Below are 27,479 nucleotides of genomic sequence, written 5' to 3'. Positions count from 1 at the left end.
TGTTACTTCAGCTGGGTAGACATTCTGCAATAGAAACGTGAAAGACTGTTCTTAAGCTAGTGGTTATTTTTCCTGAAAGGCTGTGCCTGCTTTCTATTGTTTGTGCACACAACAGTCCGGTGATGCTGAGCAGCTTGGACATTCCCATCTTCCAGCGCTCCAGTGAGATATTGTATTAATGATGCAAATGGTAACAGCTGCCCTACTTGACATGGCAAAAAGCAGCGGGTGCCAGATAATCATAAAAATGAAATGGCTAAACAAAATGTAGAGTAACATGATAGGACAGCTGAGACGAAAACAGTAGGTGTATATTATTTTCGATCCTTTGTTTGGTGATTTGGATCTACAGAGTAATCAAACGTTATAAAATCTGTTTGTTTTTTTTCTATTATCTGGAAAATTTCTCAAATTGCACTTTCAATAACCAAGGCATGATAATGGTAACAATGAACTTTTTTGTACATAACCGAAAAACACTGTCAAAACTGCAACCACTGTCTTTCTTTCTCCTGTGATTCAGAACAATGAAAGAAATGCTGTCTCCTTTAAGGACGATGTAATACTCCTTAGATTCTATCCTTTGCACTAATAATATTATATAATAAAGAATCCATCTGACTCATTCTTCCTGGGGCACTTCACAAATAGCAATAGGCATCTAAGATAGAGCAATGCCATTGAAAACAGTGTTGAGTTCCTTCGATGGTAAGCAGGGAGAGTGCTCTTTCTTATAAAATACAACATAAACAGATGGGATGTTTATGACAAGGTGGTCACCTACTACATTCTGAGGAATGACAGGCAAACCCGCTGGAGAGCCAGCCCCGGATCACAGCAATCAATCTGACTGAGACACAGTATGGAATATACATGAATTTCCCATCTGACTGAAATCTATTCTGACTGTCTGGATTATGCAGTGTCCAAGTTTCTGACATGTACTTAATGCCGCAATATTCAAATGACCTCCAGCAGCAATCCATATCATTGGCCAAATTAAATTAGTGATTTAATTGCCAGTGAATCTAAGGGCAATGAATTCTCTTGGTGGGACTGATAAAGCCTGTTCCTATAACCTTTGACATGAAACTAATGAAATAATGATTTATTAGACATTTACAAGTGAATTCAAAAACTCACTATGTGTGGGGCAAAGATTGAACATATAACGCTGCATTAATTCTAATTATTTAATTACACTGTACTATAGGTTGCTTAGTTAGAAATTAAAGAACACCTTTGAGGCATATTGATTGTAATGAGCAGGCACAACGTGTCACTATGCAGGTTTACTGGGTTCCACTTACATCTTTACTATCCATTTCCTTGCATGTACTGTAGATCTGCATTCTGTCAGGAATTAACATAATCAAATCCCAGCAAGATCTCATCTCCTGCCTCCTTTTCCATGCTTCGGAGCAGTGATCGACACTGGAATTCCTCCAACAAGCCCAACCGGGATTAACAGTAGGTAGACAAGCAATCAATAGTGCTTTTGCTAAAGAAATGCCAACCTGGACAGCCACACGTAATGCAAAAATACATTAAGGCTAAAATACTGTAGCTTATATATAAAAACACGTCCCCAATGCAGTCGTTATAAAATGTTTTCTTGTATGGATGTTTGTTCGTTTTGAAGGTATTTTACAAGTAAATTAGGAATGTTGTAGTGTGTTTAATTTTCTACATTTAGTATTAAACACTAACTTTAAACATTAACATACATTAGAAGGCCTGCTTTTTATGATACTATATGTATTTTATGCAAAAATAACCATACAGTGTACTCTTACTGTATAAACACCCAGTTGACCCAGGCCCGGATTACCTTATACGTAAATGACACAGTAGCGTAGGGCACCCAGCAGAATTGGGGCTCACACGAGGTCACCTTTTGTTTGGGACATTTGACAAAAACTGCATGCAGGCAGTGCACTCACATATTAACTGTGTTCACTGTATTAGTGCATACCTGTAGATCTGACAAGAATAGTACAGGCTATGTAATAACTGCAGACAGATAGACACACTGATGACGTTTCTCACATTTTTATATGGCAGTTCCACAATCGGGAGAATATATATTTTTCCCTTCATAATGAATTGTAAAGTGCAATGCCAATCACATTGAATAGATAAGCTTTTTTAAAACTGCAAAACATAAAAGTGCCTAATTTTGGTTTGAAAGTGGAAAATGAATGGTTACCATGCACAGGCATGATGGGAAATACTGTACAGTGAATGCATCTGTATTTGTCACCTTTTTTTTAATTATCTGTTCAAACTCCATGGCCGAACATGTATTTAAGAAAAATATGCTTTGGGCTCCCAAAATAGGGGTTAGTGTAGTGCCCCCACGTCCTTTAATCCAGCTCTGAGTTGACCTCTATATTTGACATGTACTCTATACCTTTGACAATGGATTAACGTTTAAGAAAAATGTCAACCATTTAATACTTAGAAAACATTTAAACGATTAAACTATTAAACACCCCTATTCTGAATGACTTGCTGGATTGATCTCACAATTTACGTATGCCTTCGTGGTGGAGTGGAAATATAACCTGCTCAATTGCAGAAGCACTAAACACGCCCACCTACTGGCTGAGATCAATGAGCATAATCCTGCAAGCACACTGGCATTATTTGCCTTGACGGGCAAACACCCATCTAATTGTTTTTTGTTGTTTTGTAGTTTTGACATGTGTGCAAGATTCAAGGTGTTACATTTATCCTTTTGAGCTTCAAGGCTCCCGTGTTTTCAGAAGGACAGTGACCAGATTAACTTGTTTCAAAAGGAGAACCACAGAAACAACAGTGGATGCAATCTGAAAAGACAAACCCTGAATGACAGGAATAAGAGACGGCTGATCCAACTTTACAAGGCTAATGAGTGACGAGCACATGGGTCCAAAATAAAGTCATGTGACAGGTGCAGTTCAATGAAATGATTCTTTAAAGTCAATACAATAAATTATTGATCAGATGAACTCAGGCATGATGACGAATGGAAATTGGCCTTAAAATAACACCTGAACATGATCGCTGGGCATTAGAAGACAACTCAGGTATCTCTGTCAGATACGGTTTCATGGAATGTAAGTTTCAGTGACATCTGATTGCGTGATACTTAACATCACAGCTTTGGGTGTAATGGAGGTATTGGGTGGTACAGTATTTGAAGGATTTTAAAATCCAGAATTTCTTAAAAGAATAATAATGATACATTTACTTTTAGTAATATTTCAGGTCTTGAACAACTCTTTTACATGAATTACAGTATTAGAAATCTGGGATAACTGATTTGAAGAGTTAATACTGTTCATAAGGTGAATTGAGAGTTACATACAAAGACAAGCTTGCAAGACCTTCTTGGGGTGAAACTGGGGTACAGCAATAAAATATTGTATTTAAAATTCTGTATTTACTGAGATTACCCCCCAACTAGGCACTGCCTAAAATGAAATATTACTTAAAATAATATAAATTATTATAATCTTCTCAGATGTCTTTAAGGATAATGTGTTCCAGGCTTTTTAATCCAAATACATAGCATATCACAATAGATATATGTAAAGCTAATATAGTACACAACAATAATAATTTGCGTGACTTCCCTGCACTGGCAATACACAGATTCAAGCAATGAACAACCATTAATAATACACTGATATTTTTAGCATGGCACCTCAGCAGGGTGTGACAAGCCCTGCATAAGCACATCTGGTATGAATATTGATCAAGTTATAATAGTTGCTGGTACACATTTCAGCCAAGCAGTTAACGATGCAAATTGAATGGTGTGATAAAACTTTCAACCCCAAACCATTGGGGTTTGTATGACAATATATAATTGATATCCTCAATAAATTCAATACCCACAGTAAAGCACTCATGAATTAACTATATCATGAGAAGCGTGTGGGGATAAGAGCTATTGCAATGATTTATCTCTAGCAGCCCTCTATAATATTGATTAACAGATCCAATTTTCCATTTCTAACACCTGAAGAGCCATTGCGGCTACAGTTGTTGAAATTAGAATAATAATTACAGTTCTGTAAGTATCGGACCATATTAATGGATGCCTAAATCACAACTCATTATACACTCAAGAAAGGTCAGACTTGCTCCCCTATAGTTTAACCAATATGTCAAGAAGAATTGAGTAGTCACAAACCTGATTATCAGGTACGCAAACACCTTGCTGTGCCAAATGTTTTATCTTAGTTGGAAAGAAGGTGTTTTAGATCCCCATTATAGGGTTACTGTCTTTCTGTTGCTGAATCACTGGACTTATTTGATTAAATATTATCAGGCCATACAAACAGATCAATGCTAAAATCTGAAGCCATACATTGCCACAAATCAATTTCTAAACTTGGAGGATTGACAGTAGATTCATACTCAATGGGCAAAAAAGCAATTCACTCAAATAGACAAGCAGCACAGAATATAAAATGAGTTTTAAACATAACACAATGCAGCTTTGAATCATCAATTCCTTACAGCTTATGGGCTACCAAAACCCCCCCAAAAACCAATTATTGGCCATTTTACCACAGTAAGTTGGTTATAATGAGTAAGAGAATATATTAGTTACCAAATAAAGATGTATCACTCTTTCAGTTTGATTTTGCCTGACACACTCAATTTTCCCTCAATTTAAATTCTGCTGGGGTCACCACAATTTGGTGGGTGTTCTTGCAGAACAAGCCCGGAAAGCTCTCTGGAGCTCTGCTCAGCACAGCGATATTGAAACTCAAGTTGATGCCGTCACAGGGCAGGTGAAGCAGCTACTGTACCTCCATGGCTGGGAGCACTTGAGCATGGACTTGCCCAGAGCAGCTGCCTGGTCACGTTGTTAGGAGTAGCTACGGACTACATGTCACGGTAGGAGAAAGAAAAACTAAACTCAGGCAAGCAATTTACTGTAGCGCTGACACATAATTGAAGATTTATTTAGGCATCAGGCAAGTAATAAACGCTGTTTACAGGTGCGATAAAGCCTAGCGGGCAGATGGACATTTCTGCAGTGTGTACTCCTGACGTCAGTCTCAAGGCAGGTAGCGCAGCGGGCAAGATCACACCACTCTATTTTGTTCTGTTTTCTCTGCAGCTTGCCAGGAGAGATGTCAAGCTAGCAAGCCCCATTATGAGATTGTAAAAAAACAGCGAGTGTGAATTTTCTGATTCCTAATCTACTGATCAGGAGCACTGAAGCAGCTCTACGAAAATCAAAAGCGCCCGGTCAAAAAGAGAACAGTTGAATGGAATGCAAATAAGCCTGCATTTTAGTATTCATGTAAAGTATGTGAGCTGCTGAGGCATTGTTAGATGCTTTTTCAATTTGCCATTAGGATCTGTGGATTTAAAACAAAGGACGCAGTTATATTGTGGAAAGATCATTTTTAAAGAAACGCAACCCTTTCACGGTGCTTCAATGCATGTTATTTATTATTTATTAATAATTTTTACAGTGTTAGAGAGAGAATACTATCTTCAAGGTATGAAATCCAGCTTCACTCATCTGGTATTCTCTTAAAACACAACCTATCAAAGTGCAGAAATCTTTCTAAAAGTAGCAAAGCCTGACTGGTCATCTGGGTAGCCAGTAATAAAACTGGCAAATCATCTATGTTTCAGGAATATTGTTTTTATGGAATGCAAAGATGATAAAAAAAAAAAAAAAATGTCTGGATCTGTGACATCTGACCAGGATGTCTGTTCAATATTTATTGGCTGCAGTTCACGACCAGGGGATCGAAGTGTAAAGGAGGCTTGTTTTCCTGTCACATCAGAAAATACACTGTATTTGGAATCCATTTGTCCTTTCATGTGGTACGCCCTTGAAACTACTCTGCAAGGTTAAATGCTGTAAGAGCTCTTATGAAAAAGGAATTGGGAAATTATTCATAATGCAAGATAGTGAATTGGGTATCTAGTGGGAATTGGAAGAGAAATAAATTACTCCAAAGGGGAAGGAAGGGTCATTTTCAGCAGCCATGGCTCTGGCTTCAATGTCCTGGAGAAAAAGGCGTCTTTATCCTCAGGTACTCCGAGGTCACTGAATAAATACACTGCATATCAAAAGAGACTAAACTTCCAAACCGAATGAATGATTGACCTTTCTGCATCTTACCAAAAAACATTAACAAAGGCTTTAAAGGAGGAAACATTTAGCATGTCAGGCTTTGATCACAAAGCAAGTACAGCACAAGAATACACAATCACTTTGCTGGCTTACAGAATCAGAGGGCTCTACATTGTGGCATCAAGTACAAACAGCTCCTACTGAAAATGTAAGCACAAGGAGCCTGTTTTTAATGATCTAAATGGCGATAAATCAAAAAACAACAACAACATGTAACTCATCAAAAAGAAACGGTTCTCCTTGGCATTTGTACTTTTACGAATAATACACCAAAGCTATTGTTTTTATAACTGTAGTGCACAGAGGGTGCTGCTTTAAATATATAGAATTGAGATCCATATTTTATATTTTTCATGCCATGAATTTATCTACGTTATTAAAGGCTCTTTTTTAAGCTTTACTTTAAGCAGGGCACTCAGCATGTGAGATCAAGGTTGTAACCAACTCATCAACAGGGATAATTGTAATCTTAAAAAAAATAACGACACAAATCTCTTCCTCATGGACTAAATGGTTTCGATAAGGAACTTAAAACAAAGCAGAACCTTTAAATGTGTTGAAAATAGGTGGAGCTGAGTATTACAAGCTAATCCTGACTGCTTTAGACCAAAACCAAAACAGGTCCCAACAGCTGGGTAAACACTATGCAAGTCTATTTTCTCAGCTGGAGCAGATTTTCTATATCAGATATGGATTCTAATTGCTATGCATTGTCCAGTAAACGGTATTCAAAATGACTCAGGGTTGAGGCATTAACAATAGCACATCCTGACCTTCCAGCAAGACTGGCCCTCTAGGGTGCAGAATCACCAAACTCTCCCAGCAGTTTGACACATTACCAAGATTTTCAACTAATACAACTGATTTTTATAAAAATTATAATTTGATTCCTAAAAATTGTTTGCAGCAGCCTACCTCTGTTGAATTTCATAAAATGTGTTACACCTGATTACTCTTGAATAAAAAAAAACCATAGTGTACAGTACGTACCTCCCTTTGAGATAATGAACCTAATAAAATGAAATATGAGCAACCACAGATTCCTAGTTAAGTTCCTGTGCTCTTTCTGTGTACAAATACAGTAAGGGGCCACAAAAAGAGACACACGCTCAAGTAGCCTTAATTACTACTACTATTGTTTATGAAGCTAGCAATAATTTTGATAAAAGTGAAAAATGAGCCAAAATACTTGTGAAAAACGGCTACTTCCTGACATTTTGATTTAAATGTTGGCACAGCACATTCGATTTATGGACGCCATCAACATCAACACAGCCCAGCTGCCAATGCACTTGCACGTGGAACAAAACATTGCCTTGCAAATTGGTGACCTGACATTCATGAAACTCGTTTGATCTGCAAACAAAAGAATCTGCCTTTGAATGACAGGATATTACAAATGTAAACAGCAAACTTCATTTTCATGATGGAGGTTTTGTACGGATTCCTGTGAAAAATGAAGTGTGGTATACCTGGGGTACTTCTCAATTACAATAAGCCTAGAAAATTCAGTTTTGTTAGTGGGTCTGGTGTAAATTTATAGAATGCAGAGGGAAAAAAAAAAGAATATAACTATTTGGCATGTCTCCAGCTATTGGAAAATATTATCCAGGACAGAAATTTTCCAGCAACAGAATCAATTTCGAAGTGTACAGAAGAGGAGGCAATAGTTTAGACTGGTTGCCCTTCATGATTAAATAAGGACACATTCTCCTGCATGCCAGCAGGGTGCACCTAGAGCATACTGATAGGGTGTTTGTTTCCAAGCAGAACAAGACAGCTTGTGTCATCCAACGTTCACCAAACAGATAGGGGGTTGGCAGCATGTCTGTAAAGGTCATTTACCCATCACATCATAAAAGTCTCAAACCTTCTTAAGCACATGTTGGGTTTTTCAAAGTGTTGTATTCTAATGCCCTCTAGGCATTACGCTACTAGACTGACTTCTGTGGTTTATGTTAAAGTGGTTGTGAATTTATGGCCAGCATAGCGGTCTATGCATATATCCCCATAATATTTTGCTTGCTTATTATTTACTTTAATTGTAACTGTTTTATCATGTTCTCCTTGTAAGGACATCATTTGATTCTAAAGAGCGTTTTTTTTTTGTACATTATAGTTTTCTCAACAAGGAAGGAAAAATAAGTACAAAACTAAAAGCAAAACTTTTTTTTAAATCTCGGGGCAGCAGTGTGGAGTAGTGGTTAGGGCTCTGGACTGTTGACCGGAGGGTTGTGGGTTCAATCCCCAGTGGGGGACACTGCTGCTGTACCCTTGAGCAAGGTACTTTACCTAGATTGCTCCAGTAAAAACCGAACTGTATAAATGGGGAATTGTATGTAAAAATAATGTGATATCTTGTAACAATTGTAAGTCGCCCTGGATAAGGGTGTCTGCTAAGAAATAAATGATGATGATGATGAACCACAAAAAATGAATTTAGCAAACAATAAGGTGCATGTCAAAATGGTAATGATGTTGCAGTACTGTTTTGTATGTCAAATAGAAGATAGAATGTGTCTCAAGTATATGGAAAAGTAGTCCTATGACAATTTTGGCTCTCTGGGCCACCCCTATATATTGAGTCATTTATTACTTTAGAACAGAACCTTAATTCATAAAATTCCTACATACGACACTGCAGTGAACAGTACCATTACTGTTTACCCCAGTCTTTAATAAACGTCATTCAGGCATTAAATAACAATTATCCAAATCTGGTCCCTTCTCTTGTAAAAGCTGGCAGACTCCCAACGCTCTGGCACAAAGCTGGAATGTATTATAGGTTATAGACCTGCAAGAGACAGAGCCGATGAAGCAGTGCAGCAGCAAGATTACAGAGGTCATAGATTTCATAAAAAGTCCCCAGAAGTTTCTAATAATTTGCTTATCTTATCAGAATGTATCTTCCATCACTGAGAAAGTCTTCAACCAGAAGGTTCACTTCATTAAAAGATTCAGCATAAAAAAAGTCCCGACCCTGACTGAAATGATTCTGCCAAGTACAATAACGTAAAGGGCTTGTGGTTTAGGTGGCTCAGTCAAAGGACAAAAGGACATGAACGTCATCCTGCACTAAATCAATGCGAACCCAGAAGAAGCAACGAAGTACAAAAATTACAACTGAACGCAGTTCATTGAATGCTATGTAAAACAAGTCTCAAACCTGTTTATCGCATCACAAGAACTGCAATCGTTAATTACGCGTATTGGCACAAAGTATGGCAGTGCCAGAGAGATCTGCCATGGAGACTGCATCACTCTTTCACTTGTGCCACTTGTAAGGCTCATGTGCAGAGAATAGCAGTGTCTACTTTTGCTGTAACTCGTCTGTGTATATGTAATGGGCAGTGCTGTGTGATACACTGCCGTTACGGATTCTGTCCTGTCCCGTCGGTGAGATGAGATGAAGTTAAAAGCTCTAAAACCACGAATGCAGATGAGCCCGACTCTTTTGCATTGTGGTTAAGACGCTTGCTTGCAGTGTGCAAGGTTGCCAGTTTGCACCCAGCCTCCACTCTGTTACATACAAACAGAACAGTTTCTAGTGCTGTCAGCTAGTAGTGAACACATAAAAGATGCCTGAAACATCCTCCTGCTGAAATAATCCTAAACAAACAAAACCCTGTGTCATTTTATAATGCCCTTTAAATTTAATGGAAGCAGTTACCAGTATAATCCTCAGTAATACTGGGAGACAGCCAGGTAGCTTACCATATAAATGCTTCCATTTGTAAATGTTTCTGAATATATGAAGTAAACCTTTACTTTGTGAAACAGACCAGTGAGCCGGGTTCATCTGCTAGCGTTCACCTTACATTTGACAGTAATATAAACTCAGGAGTTAAGATCCTCTCTCCTCTTAGAATGTTGTGCAACTCAAATAGGTTCATTTGCATTAAGGGAAAACTACGGCAAAAGACCACTAGAATTATCTGTGAAACATTAGCTCAGCTGTAACTGCCTGAAAACCCAATTAGCCAAATTTTACAGTGACCTATAAAAACAACTCATAATCTGTTCCCTGTTAGCTTAAAGCATACATAGAGGTTCTGGTTTTCGTGTTTACATGACATAGTCTGCTTACTACCCCTCAAGTGGAATTTGTAAATGAGTGTTTAACCTGATTTCACCCGAAAAGTCCAGATCCCTTCGCAATGCTTTGATGCAGTTATGAAGCAGGCATATATTCTTAATTCATGGTGCCAAAAGATACTGGCATATACTACTGCTGTAGATGCTCTCTTAAAGCGTTTGTACCCGCTGTGTTGAACTTTTACCATTTTTTGGCTTTCTCCTTTCTCTGTTTATCCTTTGAATTCTCAAATATGTCCAGTTCACATCTGCTCTGCTGCTAGTGGCTGTTTGTGCTGGAACAGAGAGAGCAGGGGCTTAACCACTGCATTCATACAACAGTCCTGAGGTGAACGTGTTAACATCCACAGCCTAGATTCTCAAACCCAACAAAATCTGTGTGTCTCATTAAATATAATGAATACTATACTCAGCATATTGGGATTATGGCATATCAAGTCTTGCTGTTGATTTCACAATACAGACTTGAATATGACCATTTAGGAATGTTTCATTGAAAGCACTGTATGTACCAGTTTAAAAATAATATTAATAGTATTTCATTAAGGTAAAAATGTTCTTTCTCCTATTTTTTATTAAAACATTGTAATTGATGTAATCATAATATGACAGCTTAGTCATAAAATCAAGGGTTTTTACTGTTGTTTTATCGTCATTTACCATTAGCAGGCCAGTCTTCTTTTGAGCTCAGTCTTTTTTATTTGTGCCACCCTGCAGTCTTGAATGAAAATATTACAATAAGGGGCAACAGGAAATCAACAGTGGAATAACTAACTAGATGCCTTGTGTGCTGCAGAATGCTCTTCAGGCTGTTGACACTGATACCACATGAAGGTGTTTCCAGTGCTGTGAAGATCAGGTGTGTGGGGGAGTTCTTGAAACATACTAATCTATTCTGATCTTGGGAATTGCCTGGGTTGGATGATTCAATTTTAGAAGGCTAGCCAATGAAATTCTGATTGCCAAGTTTTGTTATCATGTAAACTTACAAAGCATGTGTATCTTTGTACAATAGTACATGCAATGCAGTATTTCATTTTCTTTACTGTGGAGGAGCACATAGATGCAATCATGCTGCAATCTTGGCATTGCCCTGACCTGAATCCTGTTTTACATAACCCCCTGAGAGTGGTGAGAGCTTGAAGGATATATTTTGTATTTCTGTAAATAACCCAAGGCTTCCTGGACACGTATTAACTCTGCATAAATAAAGATATTATATTGGGCAGCTACATCACTCGAACCAAGTACTATTGCTGATCAATCATTTTTTAACAGCCCTTATGGTGAATAATGGGGGAATGATCAGTGTGTATATAACCACTGCAGAACCTTGCACATATACAGCATGACTTCACTTTCTGATGGGTACCCTTGTTTGCTCACAAATTAAATATGGGCACATGTGCGGCCCTTGACTGAATAGAGTCAACCTCATTTATTGTGCTGCGGGACTAGGGCCAGATCTGACAACCTTGACTGAAGTTGGATATATCTTCTGGAACTCCTTCTCCATCTCGCTCTTGACAGGTGTTTAGTGTGCTCTCGGTCAAGGCAGATTAATAAGTAGAGTCTCATCTCATTAGTAAAACTCACTGCACTGCTCTGCAGATGCGATCCTAATTTTCATCATTCCTCTGTGCATGCAGCTATCAGAAGATGAGAGAAGAATGCAAGCCTAGGACAGAAGAATTAGACAGTGACGGTCATCTGAATATCAGGTCATCTGGTCTCTTTTTTGGACCTGGAAAGCAATGTACAATACATGGCAGATTTCTACATAGTTTATTTAATCAACACAGGAAGATGATATTTTGCTAACATATGTGAAATCAAAATCTAGGTCTTTTTAGATTCCTACAAACAGTGTGTTACAATTGAGTTTTTAGTTATGGCTGAACATGAAAGGATTATGCTCAGCTATAGCAAAATATGATCAAGGAAGAGTTTTTATTAATATTTCAAAAGCGCTAGCCCAACGTTCAAAACCAAGACTGAATTCCAATAAGCGGAGTACAATATTGACTTCATTTGATGAGTGACTATTTTCACACACACACACACACACACACACGTTTTAAAGAACATTTTTTGGGGGGTTTGAAATTCCAGCCTGTGGACTTTAACATGTTTACTTCAGACATAGGAGGTCCTCTGTCCCAGTACTGAATCATTTCTCTTGTATAATAACCCTTGAATTACCATGAGAAAGAATTGTATGAATTAGTATGAGCATGGAGGAGCACTGGCACCCCTTTTTATTCGTATCCAATTAATTAGAGATCATTTTGCAAGGTCCTTAATCTCTAACTTGAATAGCTGCTAACTGGACAATGTACTGTATACTGCACCTGTTTTACAGTTTGTTCTTCATCACTGCAAGTCATGATGTCTAATTTTGACTGTTTTTTTTTTTTAAATTGCCTTAGGCGCTTCAGACTAAGATCTTAGAAGTGTGAGCAACACTGGTACTTACAAAAACAGCCCATGCCTTTTGTAAAATAGTCACATTACATATTACAAAGCCACATTAAGAAATGCATCCTTAGGAATACCACAGTGCTGAAATTAACAGAATGTCTTATTCAAATGCTGCAGCTCAGGCCATTTACAAAGCTAGCCAAATAAGGTCTTAGCCAGCTGCTAATGATCAAGAGCTGCAGGTAAAATTGTCATGCTTTTTCTGGATTCTTTCTGTAAGCAACCTCATGGGAGGACTCGTGTGCCTTCAATTCATTTACTTATTAATTAACAAGCTGGTTTAAGTGCAGTCCATTAATATTGCATTGCCTTACATTTTCACTGTAATGTTTGCAGGTTTTGCCATTGTAAAATGATTGAACTGCCAGCGTTCAACCAACTGGGAAGACTATGAGCATGCTACCATTAACTGGACAAAGGAATATGGTGAAAATGATTTATATAAATACAATGAGATTCATAAACAACACACCACAACTGTTGCCAGATTACAATGCAAAATGAATGTGCAAGCATCAAACCCTACTAACTAACTGGAATCAAAGAATTACCATGTGCCAGACCTTCCTTCTGTAATAATTGGGTATTTGGCTTACAAAGTTACAAGCAGGTTTTAAAGAGAGGGAAGAAATGGTTATAGGTAACCTGTTATTTCTGAAACACAGCTTAAAAAGTAAAATCTGTAAAACGGTTAAAATGGGTGCAGCACTAGTAGAAGCTTTCCACCCTTCTCTTTTTATGTGTTTGTTTGATTATTTTTATCATTCTTTTTAAAAGGAAACATTGTTGATGGCATGTAATACATGTAATACTTGTAAAGCGCTGTCCTGTATGTAACGTCACAGAGTCTGGTCCTTTAAGGGTTAAGTTCCATACATTTTAATCTGGCCAGCCCTCCCTAGTTACAATACTAGCAAGCTGCCTTATGGCATGATTAACCTGGCCCGCTTAGAGTTTTTTTTTTTTTTTTTTTTTTTTTAATGAACGCAGTATTGTTTACATACTGGATAGAAAGTTTCGTTAAATTAAATCAAATGCTCAGTGTTTCATTGCATACTATGACATTGTTATTAAGTACACATTTGTAAGATCCATATCGTATAACGGAGACTCCCTTCATTTTACATATTACACTAACATTTAAAAAAAGAATGGCATGTACATTCCCAGAGTCACTGCACAGACACAACGTGTGGATACTAGCACACTACATTTGACCGGTTGGAATTTCAGTTTCATTGTTTAAATCTGAATGACTGAAGGTCAAGTACAGATTCCAGTACAATGTAATGAACGTTATTCGTCTGAAATGACTGAATGGCATACACTTAAATAAAGATTGCAATGCAATTCCAGAGTTATTAAACAAAAACTTAGGACATGCATCAAACACGTCAGTTTGCATCGGTCCTAAACCACTGGACTTCGAAAGCAGAATATAAATAAATAGGTAAACTCAGTATTTACATTTTTTTGTGCATCCAGTACCAATATAGTTATAAAACATATGTATTTAAATATGCAATACTGTACCAGCAGCAAAAGATGTTGATTTCCCCCTGGTAACAATGCACCACTTCAAGGTCAACAAATGACATTTTGAGTAAAAACAACATACATGACTTTGTTAGAAACGAACAGAATATAACATTCAACAGAGTCCGCCGTTTGCATAAAATAGCCGGTCATTTGAGTTCCCTTACCTGTGTTTGAGAAGAGCGGTGGGGAGGAGAGCGAAGTGGACGTGGTATTGCTGGAGTGATGCTGTTGCTAAGTCACTCAGCACTGTTCACCCTCTTGCAGCGCAAACGCACAGAATTCTAAAAGACAAATCCATTTTCAGCACGCCGCCTTTCCACGAGGGCTCCCGAGGTGGATTAACAGCAAATATAGCAAGCTACTGTCTGACTGTACGTACTTGTACTGTGCAATGTTAAATGCAGCGAAGGCAAAGTAACTTAAAGTGTGTCTGTGTGAATGCTTGAAAACAGTTAGCTCTGACAGAACAGTTTTTTTTAATAAAGTATATAGTGAGAATGTACCTGTCTGTCCTCGTTTTTCATGTCATGTGACCGACCTTTTAAAAAGTACCATACCAGAGTGGCTGAGGGGTATGATTGGTATTTTAGCTTCAGTAAGGGTAGTATGCACTACACTAAAGTGATACACTATATATATTGGTGGTGTAAAAAAACAAAGTGTCACTTGAACTCAAGCAGTGTAAAATCTATCACACAGCAAATAGTAACTGTTTGCTTCGCATTCATCATTATCCCTTTATCTCGATTTACTGAAAATATAAGAGATCTGACACAACGTTAACCCAGGTTTCGAATTAATATTTTAGATTTGCACTAAACATTTTAAGCACTAGCATACTGGGGACATATTTAACAGATTATTATTATTTATTTATTTATTTTAATTGCCGGTTATATCTGTTAATTGAAAGCAGCGAATTTAGTTTTGTTGCTATTGTTCTGCAATAAGTTTAATTTTATACCAGAAACTTTCTTTCAAACAAAGGTGTTAGTTATTTCAGCATGCTTTGCCTTTCCTGGAAAAACGGGATTCTTCTACCTCTCCCAAACAAATGCTGGAATGTATGTAAATACCAGAAAATATATATTCCTTGGTGCAGCTGGAAAAGGTTTTAGTAAAAACAAAGGGAAGATTCAGGCTTAAAAAGAACTATTTTGCAAAGATGATTGCTTACCTATGTTTTTGTTGCTATGTGTTTTTGGTGTTCCTATGAAGAGTGTTTGTAAAATATCCTGCCAGAGAGGGCAAGGGAGGCTGAAACTACAGTAGACTTAAGTGACTGAGATTTTTCCATTACGTACCACACAAGCAGGGCTTGGGAAAAGAGAGAGACTGAAAAAGGGGCACTCAGTGTGGTTTTCATTGACAAAAGCATTACCGTAAGTTTCAATGTTTAAAGATGTAGCGTATCTTATCTCCATGCTGGGCAGTTAAAGTGTGCCACTGAATTATGTTTTTTTTTCATGTTTTGTAATATTTAACAAATGCAAGGAAGCTAGGGAACGCTGATGCTGAAGGAGCTACCAGCCAGGTACAGAGATGTGATGGTCCTGTACACAGTATGAATGAATGTTGTGCCTCTTACATATGAACAAGACTAATTGGAGTGTAGAGATGTTACAAACATTAACACATTGCCACAATCATATGTTCATATATATATATATATATATATATATATACACATACACACACACACTATTTTGAATTCTTATTTATACAAAATACATTTTGATTATTTAGATACAAACTGGTAAAGTTCATTAAAATTTTGTGATGAGACTTTTTTCCATTAGTCTGGAAGAATAAACTAACTCGGATGTTGCTATTAAACTGAGTGTTACAGAAAATATACATTTGACAGTGTCAGAAAGTAATTAGTTACAAATCCTGTAGTGTACTGTAACTGGTCAAGTACTGATATTTAGTGTTGAGTTGAGGATTGAATTCCAGTCCTTGGAAAGTCAACCGTTCTAGTTAAAGTCACTGCATTGATTGCAGGGTCTGAATTAATATATGATAATCCCAAGTAGAAATATGACACCATCAGCTGTGGGTTCATAGTGAATAATTCAAAGAGACGAGCCCCGTCTCAAACCCTCACCCTACCCTTAACCCCAATGGGGCCATTCCACAATTAACCCTATGCAGACAGGGTCATATTTCCAACTGTGATCCGCAACTCTGCTCTGCTGGGTGTCAGCTAAGTCAATAAATCCCACTTTAATTACAGCGTAGTGCCTGCTTTCCACCCTAACTATATGTATACGTTGAGCTCAGCAGTCTGCAGCCTCTACTGTTACACTACAGTATCAGTTCGGAAAGTGAGCTGGTTATTGGCATGAACAGTCTACCACTGAGCCATTATAAACCGCCCACACAGTTCTCACTCCAAAGATACAGGTATTCCAGGTATAATGTCAGTCTCTGTACCATGCTGCTGGTACCCATCACACCTCTTAATCATACCAGAATCCCGTCACTGTGTATATGTAACGGCCAGTGTTGTGTGATACACTGCCGTTACAGAGTCTGTCCTGTCCCCTGTCGGTGAGATGAGATGCAGATGAGCCTGGCTTTTTTTTCATTGTGGTTCAGACGCTTGCTTGCTTGTGCAGGGTCCCTGCTCCGCGTCCAGCCTTCGCACTTTCACATATGAAGTATACATATCTGTAAACAAGTTGCTGGGATTCATATGAATATACAAGGCCATGGGTTCCGCTGAATATTCAGAAATATGATATAGTCTAGATCTAGATCAGATGCCTTTTTATTATATATTATTGTTTTAACGTTTTGAATGTTAGAGGTCAGTCAATGTGCTTCATCAGTTGCAAGCGACAGACACTATAAAAACTGAACAGTGTAGCGCTCTCTCTACACAGTATTATTTTCACCTCCTACACATTTGTGTGGGACAGATTTGTTAAACATATGGATACAGTTATGAAAACTACATTTTACAAAAAATCCAATGCAGTAAATTAATTTTTATCTTTGTATAGTGTGATGAAGTGCTGTGGTATGAGTACTTTTTCAGTGAAAGTAAGTATATATGTACATTAAGCAAAAACATCCTAAATCATCTGCCAGTCATATGAAGAGCAGAATTCTAGTATCAATATTAAAGTTCCCCTCACATTCTGTAACTACCGGTGCAAAATATCAGGAGTGTTTTCATACGTCTTGATTGTCATAAGCTTTAAATGGAAAATAATAAATAATAATGCATTTAAAAATCACAAATGCATTCAAATATATTGAATATTTTAAATAAACACAAATCTTATGTATTGATTTATTTGTCACAAAATGAAAATGTAATATTCACAGTGAAAGGCATGACTACCAGTTATGTGTAGACATGTACTTATATCATCCAATGCATTTTTTAAATGTTGTATTTGAGTTACATAACTGCATAAACCTCTCATGTGTCTGGTCATACAGATCAACATGATCTCTGGATACTGGTCTGTACCTGTTAATCTAAAGCAATGAGCCAATTCTGCAGAATGCAAACAGAGTTCTCTTTCAATGTAACACACTGGGTACGTCACTGTTTAGTGGCAGTGCAATATTATATAATCTAAAACAATGACTCACTGTATTTATCAGTGGAGCCCACCAGTAGTGTAATGACTACAAACAATGTCTATTCACTTGGTTCTAGTAGGAGTAGGTTATGTAATAGTCTATGCGGGTGTGAGGATTGCTTCCTACATGTCCTCCCTTAGTTATTCATGTGACACAGGCTTACCGCAGGTGTACATCAAAGATGACTGACTTTACATGTCTCCCACTTCACTCCCTTAAACAGCCCAACATGGAAGACATCACATTATTTTTACATACAATTACCCATTTATACAGTTGGGTTTTTACTGGAGCAATCTAGGTAAAGTACCTTGCTCAAGGGTACAGCAGCAGTGTCCCCCACCTGGGATTGAACCCACAACCCTCTGGTCAAGAGTCCAGAGCCCTAACCACTACTCCACAATTTATGGAAAGTAATTTTTCTTTGGAACGCTCACGTGTGTAGAATAAAGCGTACTAGTAATTAAACTTGTATTAATTATCTTGTCATTACTTATGGATCCTGCAGTTTTAGATAGAGAATGTGATGTGACTTAAGATGTCTAGCTATATCACTGCACTCTGAGTGCATTGCTTTGCCTCTTGAGTAAGAGTGATAGTCTGTTTCTTCAGTCCATTGTCTTGTACCTCTTCCAGAAGAGCTCATCTGCTCCACAGGTTTTTATCCTGGAACAGTGGAATTAAATGACATTATCACAATGCATTGACAAAACAGTAGTCTGTTGTTAAAGGACACTCACAGAACAAGAGCTGAAGTCACAGAGACAGAAATAGGAAAGTAATCTGAGAAAGAAAAGTTCAAAGAGTAATTTAGCTTGATGTATGCTGGATGTCTGGGACTATTTGTAACAACCTCCAATGGAGAATGTGTTGAGTACTCGACTGTCTGGAAACCATCTTTGAGGTTTCTCAATACCACAATGGCTCCAAAATGGTTGAATGTATTTCTTTCAAATTGTGTATAAAGTTGTGTGAATAAGGTATGAAAGATGACTGATTGGTGGCTATTTTTAGCTTTTTATAATGCAATCATCTGATTTTTTTTTTCGGCACAGGATATGTTGCGTATTGTAGTTTATATTCTTCATAATAATGGAATACATTGTAATTTCTACCAATTCCATTTACATTGGCCAGATGCACAAGACTTAATATATTTTTGACAGCTCAAGAATGGACTTTAGTGAAGATGGCACCGGAATGCTTTGGCAGATGGCTTAATGGCTAATACCTGGTCTGACAGATACCTCCAGAGGGTACATGTCATATGAACAGATGGGTGAGGTGTACTTAATCTTCACTCAGCAGAGACTGCACATAATCTGTCGGAAGGCCAAAAATATGATTATGATTTGAGAACCTTCCAGTCCAGCACTGTATAGGGCAGGAAGACAATCTACAAACCCACTCCCAATCTGGTTAAAATTCTGTAGATCCATATTGTCTTGAACAGCTCTTGTCAGTATTCCAGCAATGAGGTGTAGGTTTATTACTTGGTTACATTTTTTTTTTTAGGAAGCCAATGCTAATCCATTTGCCCAAGCGATACCTAAACTGCAAGCCAAGATAAAAATTCTAGCTAATGAAGGAAAGAAAAAAAAACACAACTGTATTATATTCACTTGCATTATTTAAAAACATTAATTTATTCTCTGTACAGCGCTCATTATAACCTTGTAGTCAGGAGCCTGAGATTCCAATATATGTGTTCTGCCTTATAATGAGAATGCAAGTGTATACGGAAAAAGGGAGCCACAGATATACACTATAATGGGCTGAAATATGTTTTGCTGAATAAGGGCAATTTTGGTAACACATGTATGTCATATTGAATACTTACATTTGTTTGATAAATATTACTACCAAAATGTTCATTTGTGTCACCAGTAATAAGTATTTAATCACATATTTTGCTTACAAATATCTTTAAACCCTTTATCACTCCAAATTCACGTCATTTGAATTACTGTTTCACATATTTTAAATGACAAAAGAGCCCGTGGGGTCTCATCAGTCTTTGTATTTTAGTTAGCCTTATGCTTGCTGAATTCTATAAAAGAAAATTAATGGAGAAAGATATTGAGCGGGCTTTCTATACATTACATAAGTTCTACATGTATGAAGAACATACATCATTTCTTTCCAGTTACAAAAGGGATGTTATTATGTCAAGATTAAATGTTTCACAACGGAAATTAAATCACAACTTCATTTATTTTTTCCTCCTGAGGATTTAACCAGCACTTACTTGGGTTTGCCAACAAAAAGCCTTTAGCAATTAGAGATATAAAGAATCTACAATTCACTGGAGCTGCTTCTTACAGCTCCTTTTTTTTTTTTTTTTTCAATTATAAGAAATGTGCTCAAGCACACCCAGAGTGAAGAGTTCACTTTCAAATTGAATGTATTCTATTTTAGCCTAGTTACCAGATCTTGAGACATAATATAAAATCTCACTTTCAGCTTTTGATCTTGTATTCTCATGACAAAGAGACACCCATGGTTGTAATTACAGTCCTTGGACATTTAATGAAAAAGAAGTTTGTCTTTATCCTTTGAAGTAGATTGATGGTTTACAACGGCCTTACAGGTAAAAAAAAAAATATATATATATACAATTTGCATTCTATTTCTTTCTGTGATTCTTGAGAACATGTACTGTAATGTATTGTTTTGTGCAGAAATGTGAATTGGTTGTAGGATTCTGACTAATGTTCTTTGGTGGCTGATCTCTTGTGAACCTGAGCTGGATTTGAACCCAGGTCTCACTAGTCCTAGCGTTGGTTTTTCTTACATGTAGCATATAGCCTGGCAGACATTGCGAGATAAAATCCTTGCTGAAATCACACTCACTATCGGGCTTCCGTTCGAATTCCTCCTTTTTAGACTAACGGCATTCTTCATAACAGAGGAGTGATGCAGGAGCCAAACCACTGCAGTCTCTCATGAATTCTGAGGCTAAAATAAGCCAGGCACAAATATGAGGCACTGCAGACTACATGAATAAGATGCCAATGAGAAATACTGTATAGAATTCGTGAACATTAATTATTGGCTGTAAAATGCTGCTCACTTTTTTTTTTTTTTAAATTAATATGCTTCTAATGCAAGAGCATTGTTAAGCGCTGCACATTCGCTTGATTTCATTAGCTACTGTAGGTTGGCAAAACAGCTGGTAATGTTGCAGGAAAATGCTACTGTTATGCACACAAGAAGCTTAATTACCAGAACCTGGAACTTATCAAAGCAAAAAGCTAGAAGCAATATCAAGTCTGACATGTCAACATACTAAATATTCTGTTTACAGTTAAGAATTTGAATAATCAAGTTGTTCTGCTCCTATAGGTTTCTTTTTACTAGCTTTCAATACCAGAATGTTCTTTATCATCAGATGAAATATACATTTCAAAAGTTGCTTAAAAGAAGGTGCTCAATATCTACTAAAACAAAACAAAACAAAACAAACAAAAAAAAAAAGATTACAGTAGTTATAAGATCAGAGTCCAAAGTGCTGCAATTTACCTCCACAAGTGATCTTAAAATTTGCTGGAGGTGATGCAAATGTTAGCTAGGTACTGTCTTCACACTGCCTAAGTGAGAAAGAGGATCTGAAAAACTGCATGCATGCCACGAGACATTGAATATGCAGCAGGGAAAATTGAACTAGACTGCAAATAAATACACTCTTCATGTAGATGAGCTGTTTTCACTAACACTTATTCAACATTGTAAAAAAAAAAAAAAAGTGGAGCATGTCGCATTCATTTTCCAAACACAGGTTCAGACTATTTTAGTAGCAAATGTAGCTAAACGTTAAATGTTCCCGTACAGCTCACATGTGAGTCTCTCTGTGAGATGCATGTGAAGTACAAATCTAAAATAGCTCTTCTCCAACAGCACCACCCATTGTGATAGAAACAAATTGCTCCCAGGAATGCATCTGCTTTTAAATGATCATTTCTCTATTATAAAGCTGTTAAAATTGGTGCAATGTACCCACCGATAAAAACTGAGTGCATAATAGCATTTGCATCGTTACAAAAGACAAAAAAAACACAGGGAAAGGAATAAACAAAATTAAAACAACTGAAAAGTGAAATGGGGTGGCCAAACATCTTAAACCTGTCCTGTATATACTTTATTACAGTATATCTTAAACCTGTCCTGTATGTACTTTATTACAGTGGTTACTCTTGTTTACATGTTTTTAAAAAAAAAAAAACTAAGCTGCTTGGATTTGCCAGTTATTCTGTAATGCTAATATAATTCATATCAATTAAATGTATTCTGTGATTTGATTTGTAGATGGAGTATTATATACAGTATGTCCACATTGTTTTTGAAATACCACTTAATCTCAGTGTGACCCTCATAATGTTATGTTTGCTACATCTCTATTTTTTCTTTAAATATCTATCACTTAGGAATTCAGAGTAATGCAGCAGAAAATGCACTTTCACCTTTCTAATACAATATTCTAGAAGTCAATGCAGACCAATTTAGAAACCTGCCCACCATATCGAGGATAATGAATAATCTTTAACAGACCAGAGAGATCCACCATAAATTAATTTATCATCACCAGCATTTTTCAGCCAGGCAAAAATGGTGAATGCATGAACAAAAAGCTTTCCTGAACTAGACGGATCAAAACGAAACGAGGTCAGTGAAGGACAGTGGCAATAAGATCCTCCTCTGTGAATATTGCTTAAAGTGTGAACTGTTTTTTCCAAGGAAGACTAACACAAACTCTTAGACAATCTAAATATTAGTTTCAAATAAAGGATAAACCCTTTGGATAAACAGCAGTCTCCACGAGCGACCTTTGTGGTAGCAAATGGTACATATGGTTCTCTTTTTTAAAAAAATTTTTATTCAGTAGTCACCAATTATTTTATTATTTTCTCAGTCTTATTTTCAGCTCACCGCTACTACCCGTGCTGACTTGGGATGGGCAAAGATGAACACACGCTGTCCTCTGAAGCCTGTGCCGTCAGCCACCCGCTTCTTTACACACTGCAGGCTCTCCATGCAGCCACCTCAGAGCTACAGCGTCGGAGGACAACGCAGCTCTGGGCAGCTTACAGGCAAGCCCGCAGGCACCCATCCAGACCACAGGGGTCGCTGCTGCGCGGTGAGCGGAGAACACCCTGGCCAGAGTGCCTTTACCGGATGCGCCACTCTGAGCCCCATGGTTCTCTTATTCTATCTCTAGATTCAATCTTGTTGTAATGACCGAGAAGTGATCATGTTGCAAGGACGGAGTATATATCTCCACAACAGACTAGTCTTAAAGATTACTGAGCAATTAAGAATTAACCTTTGGTCTTGTATGACGGTAAGGGTTATAATATCCACATAGCTCCTCGGTCTAGAGGAATTACACCCCGCTGCCAAGGAACAAAGTCATCCTTGAAAGACTGAGTGACCCCTGGCAGTCCACATTGAGAAAGCTGCAACTCCACAGATCGCTCTCTAAAATGAATTATCCAAGAAAAAAAAGAAATATCAGGAAGTACTTTATTGTTCAGCCTTTGTGATGAAAAAAAAAACCAAACAAGCAAAACAACGTATTTTGAAAGCCTTTGTATTGTGCACCTCCTTGAAAACCCATGTCCTCTCATTACATTACCCGAGCATGTCCATCAAATGTCTGATACAGCATTTCATAATATGAGGTACTGTTAACCGCTTAATTCAAAAGGACAGTTCACCCATTAAAACAGACAGAAATACAGCCAAGATCATTCAAATGTTTCATGTCAATTCTAGCCCAGACACACCCTTATAGGTAAGTGCTTTAAAGTAGCATTTCATTAACTATTTAATTCAATGGCAGTCACACTTAGGGTATTCATTGCATTGACTGCTACAGCTCAAAATGACTGGACATAATCTTAAATGCAATACATTCTGCAAACAGCATAATGTCTGACACAAAGTTTCAACACTTTAAAGGAAGTGAGATGAAAAGGTAACTTTAAATATTTACTATACGACTAAATACAAATACAAAATCAGAAGGACCAAATAAAAGCCACTGTACCCAATCAGAGTTTTACTCTGGTAGTAATTAAATGTGCCTGGGAAGAATTCTGATTGTTGGGTTACTACATTTAAAATCAGCAATTCCACTGTTTGAAGAAGCAAAGCGGTATTTGTTTTGTAAAGCCTTATGCTTCAGCAGTGGTTGGTAAAACTTGGATGTACACCATCTTCGTGCTGAGCGTCTTCAGCGAGGAGTCCTGTGTGACTTCTGAAAAATACATGCAACTTCAGTTACTGTCTTTTTACAAAAAAAAAAAAAACCAACACACAGTATACAATAATGTATATACAGAACAGACATATATAACACATTCAAAGAATTGTACTAGTTTATTTTAGTATTTTTACATATGCTAAGATCTAGTGATTTATAGTGCTGGGTGAACCTAGTCAGTGTTGTGGAAAACCATTCACAACAGACCATCTCAACGGGTCATAGGTCATCTGCAAACACTGACTGTACAAGTGTTACTGATTGAACTGCTTAATATAGTCACCGTTCATCGAGACATTAAAAACCTCAGAATGCAACATTTTCAAGAGACAGACATTTTCATGTCATCAGTCCTTCGTGTTTTGTTTTATCACATACAAAACAAAGGATGTGGAATGTGTTCACACACACACCCCGGTGATACATGCCCCCAAAGGTTCAGAGTATTATGAAAAGGTTATGAGAGCAGCTTCCTCAAAATTAGGAATTTCACTTTTGTAAACACAGGACCAAATGAAATAAGTTAATGGTTTTTGTTTGAACAAGTACAAAATTCACCTTTCTTAAAGGTTTTAAAACCACATCAAGCTAAAAAATGGAGCAGCACAACAAATACATTTTTGAAGGAAAAAAAAAACACACATCCACTTATTTCTCTAAAACTTTGTGAGCGCCATAAATAACCAGAAATATGTGTAATAAAAATCAGCAGCAAGGGCTAAAAACATTAATAAAAATAAAAACTGCTAATAAAATCCTGCCATCCTTGAGGAAGTAACCCTGAAATGAATGAAGAACTTGTGTGGCTGTGTATATCTAACATTTCTGCATCACGGCTCAGATTCATTGCTTCAGAAGAAGCCAGGTTGTAAAGCTCTGGGTTCCTGAGGGATGTGGCCTACTTCGTGCAAGCAAAACAAATTTAAGTTTCAAATCATTTTGATTGCACAGTTCCATGTAATGTTGGTAATAGAACAAACTACAAACACCGTGTTTGTTTTTAATCCGATTCAGTACGGTATAAGTGACCAGATAGAAATTAGATTTGTTCTGTTCATACAAACTGCAAGGTCTCAAAGTGGTGGGCCTCAAACGCAATGACGCATTACAGCCCTAGCCAGGAGTCATAGTCTGTCTATATGCAAGTTTAAAAACCTTAACAGTGCATGATGGAGGGTACTTTACTGCAACCATGCTGCAAGCTAGCTGTTGGCTTACCTTCAGTTAGAGCCTCGTCAAGATAGAGTTTCAGTCTTCTGCTTCTGATACCAAACACCTTTGCTGCTTCATGCAGGAGCCCTTCGTATGTAAGCCCATTCTGGCCAACTGGGTTTTCCAACAGGAGAGTTCCCAGAATTCCATGTTGGCATTCTAGGTGACAGACAGAAGTGTTACAACACAACCCAGAGCTATGTCTAAATAATTCAGTACTGTAGTCTTCCAGGAATATCTGGGTCAGCAATTTTTTGAAACAATAACTTCTGTCTGCTTACCAGTCAGAAGAACAGATCAAGGTATTTGTGACCCCTTCTAAGCAATTTCCCAAAGGCCAGTCTATCTTTTAAAGTGAGGTCAGTGGTCTAAAACAGCCACTATCTGGTGGTTTTTAATGTGCCCTTTTGTCTTTATTTTCACTGTTTTAGCAAAGGCATCCATCAGGAAAGCTGGCTTATTTTCTTTATTTGGTAGTTATAAACAAAGCAATACATCTGTTGACTAATCATTATCATGTTAACTATTTATTTATTTATTTATTTTTATAATTTTGGTACACTCTTACAGTAGCTTGCTATTCCCGAACTGAGTGAAAACATGTCTGGACTATATATGAATTTGCAAAAAAAAAAACAAAACTGTTGAGACAATTCGTTTTCATTTACGCTATGAAAAAACACTGAAAAAATGTGACATTTTGAAGTGATATTTGCATGTTTCTACATGGTAATGATATCAATGTGAATTAGACCATTTTGCAATGACAAGATAAGGTGGTGTGAATACTGGTGGGCAAAATATTATTTAAAACAAATACATCTGTGCTATTTATTTATTAAATTCAAGAGGTTTTCTCAATCCAGAAAAAAAGTCACTAACCTTGTGGCTTTGTGTTCAGCAGCTGTAAGTTAATATATTGGCAAAGCAGTGTGTTAGTGTTGGAGGCATCGGCTGGAGCTGCTCCTGACGTGACACGCAGAGTCTTTCCATTCAGAGCCAGGAGATCAGTCTTGCTGGTGAGTTCTGAAATCAGAATTAGCCAAAGTCAGAACTTTCCTCAGGATGGGCGCTGTTTTAACTAAATGCAGTATAATAAAAAAGACTAAGAAACTCAAAAATCAAACACGGTTACAAGGGCTGGTGTCTGTTGCACTAATACTAAAGGCCACAACACAGTACACGTGACATACGATTATTTAAGACATCCCATTGCCATCACAATGCAACATATGCAAAACAAAGCGTTATTCTCAAAATTGTGGCTCAGTGCTGTGCGCACTCATGTAAAACACAGAATCCAAATGTAATGCAGCTTGTTCTGTTTATTATACCAGAAGAAAAACTATCTCATAATAAACAAGTCTGGTTTCTAGGGTCAACAATTTCCTTCTACCCTCATTAGATGAACATCAAAGAATGACACTAATGTAGCCCCAAGTGAGTATTTAGGGAACTGTTTGAACCCAGTCTTCAGCTCTCATTAGTGCTGGGACATGATGAAACAAAGAAACGTGTCCATTAATTAAAAGTGGTTACTGGTCTGGATTTGTTTGGAAACAACGTCCACTGTACATAAAACAAATTACCAAGTTCAGCAATGCACAAGGGCAAACAGAAAACAGTCACTCACACTTCCATTTCATCACAAGCAACACACTACAATACTGATAAACCAAGAGACGCAGCTTCTGAAAAGTAAAATCGGTCTCAATTATTGTTTGCCGTGGTGTGTGGTTTATTTTCAACCCCAGAATGCCATGCACATGCAGTGATTGTCAGGGACTACAAGGAAGCTGGAATTACAGGACTTTATTATCCTCCCACTGGGCTTGCATGCAGGTCCCTTGGGTGATACGGGAGAGGCAAGTCACTGTAAATACACCTGCAAGTATGTCACACTCTCAAATTATGCATTCAGCTGCTTGTGAATTGCTAATAACCATCTTTAGCACACGTAATTGACAATCTTTCTGTAGGTCACATCCATCTGTCACATATTATTATTATTATTATTATTATTATTATTATTATTATTATTATTATTATTAATTAGTCATTTAGCAGACACTTTTATCCAGAGCGACTTACAGAGACTAGGGGGTGAACTAAGCATCAACAACTGCTGCACCT

General features: G+C 37.3%; 2 protein-coding genes across 13 annotated transcripts in view; both read right to left on the bottom strand.

Moving 5' to 3' along the window:
• LOC117413594 (plasma membrane calcium-transporting ATPase 2-like) overlaps window positions 1-14,708 on the bottom strand; it is a 146,197-nt gene extending 131,489 nt beyond the window's left edge. For 3 of the 11 annotated variants that reach the window (XM_058999795.1, XM_058999800.1, XM_058999798.1), the window contains exon 1: window positions 14,437-14,705. The gene's annotated coding sequence lies outside the window, so the exon portion shown is untranslated. Of the gene's footprint in view, window positions 1-14,436 lie in introns of all 11 variants that reach the window. The other 8 variants (XM_058999808.1, XM_058999804.1, XM_058999806.1 and 5 more) reach the window with 5 other exon arrangements.
• Window positions 14,709-23,378: 8,670 nt separating this feature from the next.
• LOC117414050 (isoleucine--tRNA ligase, cytoplasmic-like) overlaps window positions 23,379-27,479 on the bottom strand; it is a 43,835-nt gene continuing 39,734 nt past the window's right edge. For both annotated transcript variants that reach the window (XM_058999793.1, XM_058999792.1), the window contains exons 32-34: window positions 26,229-26,372; window positions 25,353-25,505; window positions 23,379-24,128 (exon numbers count right to left, since the gene is read on the bottom strand). In XM_058999793.1, coding sequence (XP_058855776.1) covers window positions 24,046-24,128; window positions 25,353-25,505; window positions 26,229-26,372 — 380 coding nt within the window. In that variant the 3' untranslated portion in view covers window positions 23,379-24,045. The remainder of the gene's footprint in view (window positions 24,129-25,352; window positions 25,506-26,228; window positions 26,373-27,479) is intronic.

Source organism: Acipenser ruthenus, chromosome 25 (genome assembly GCF_902713425.1).
Source record: "Acipenser ruthenus chromosome 25, fAciRut3.2 maternal haplotype, whole genome shotgun sequence".
Taxonomy (NCBI): domain Eukaryota; kingdom Metazoa; phylum Chordata; class Actinopteri; order Acipenseriformes; family Acipenseridae; genus Acipenser; species Acipenser ruthenus.
The sequence above is the reverse complement of the archived record's forward strand: the minus strand, read 5'-3'. Positions and strand labels throughout refer to the sequence as shown.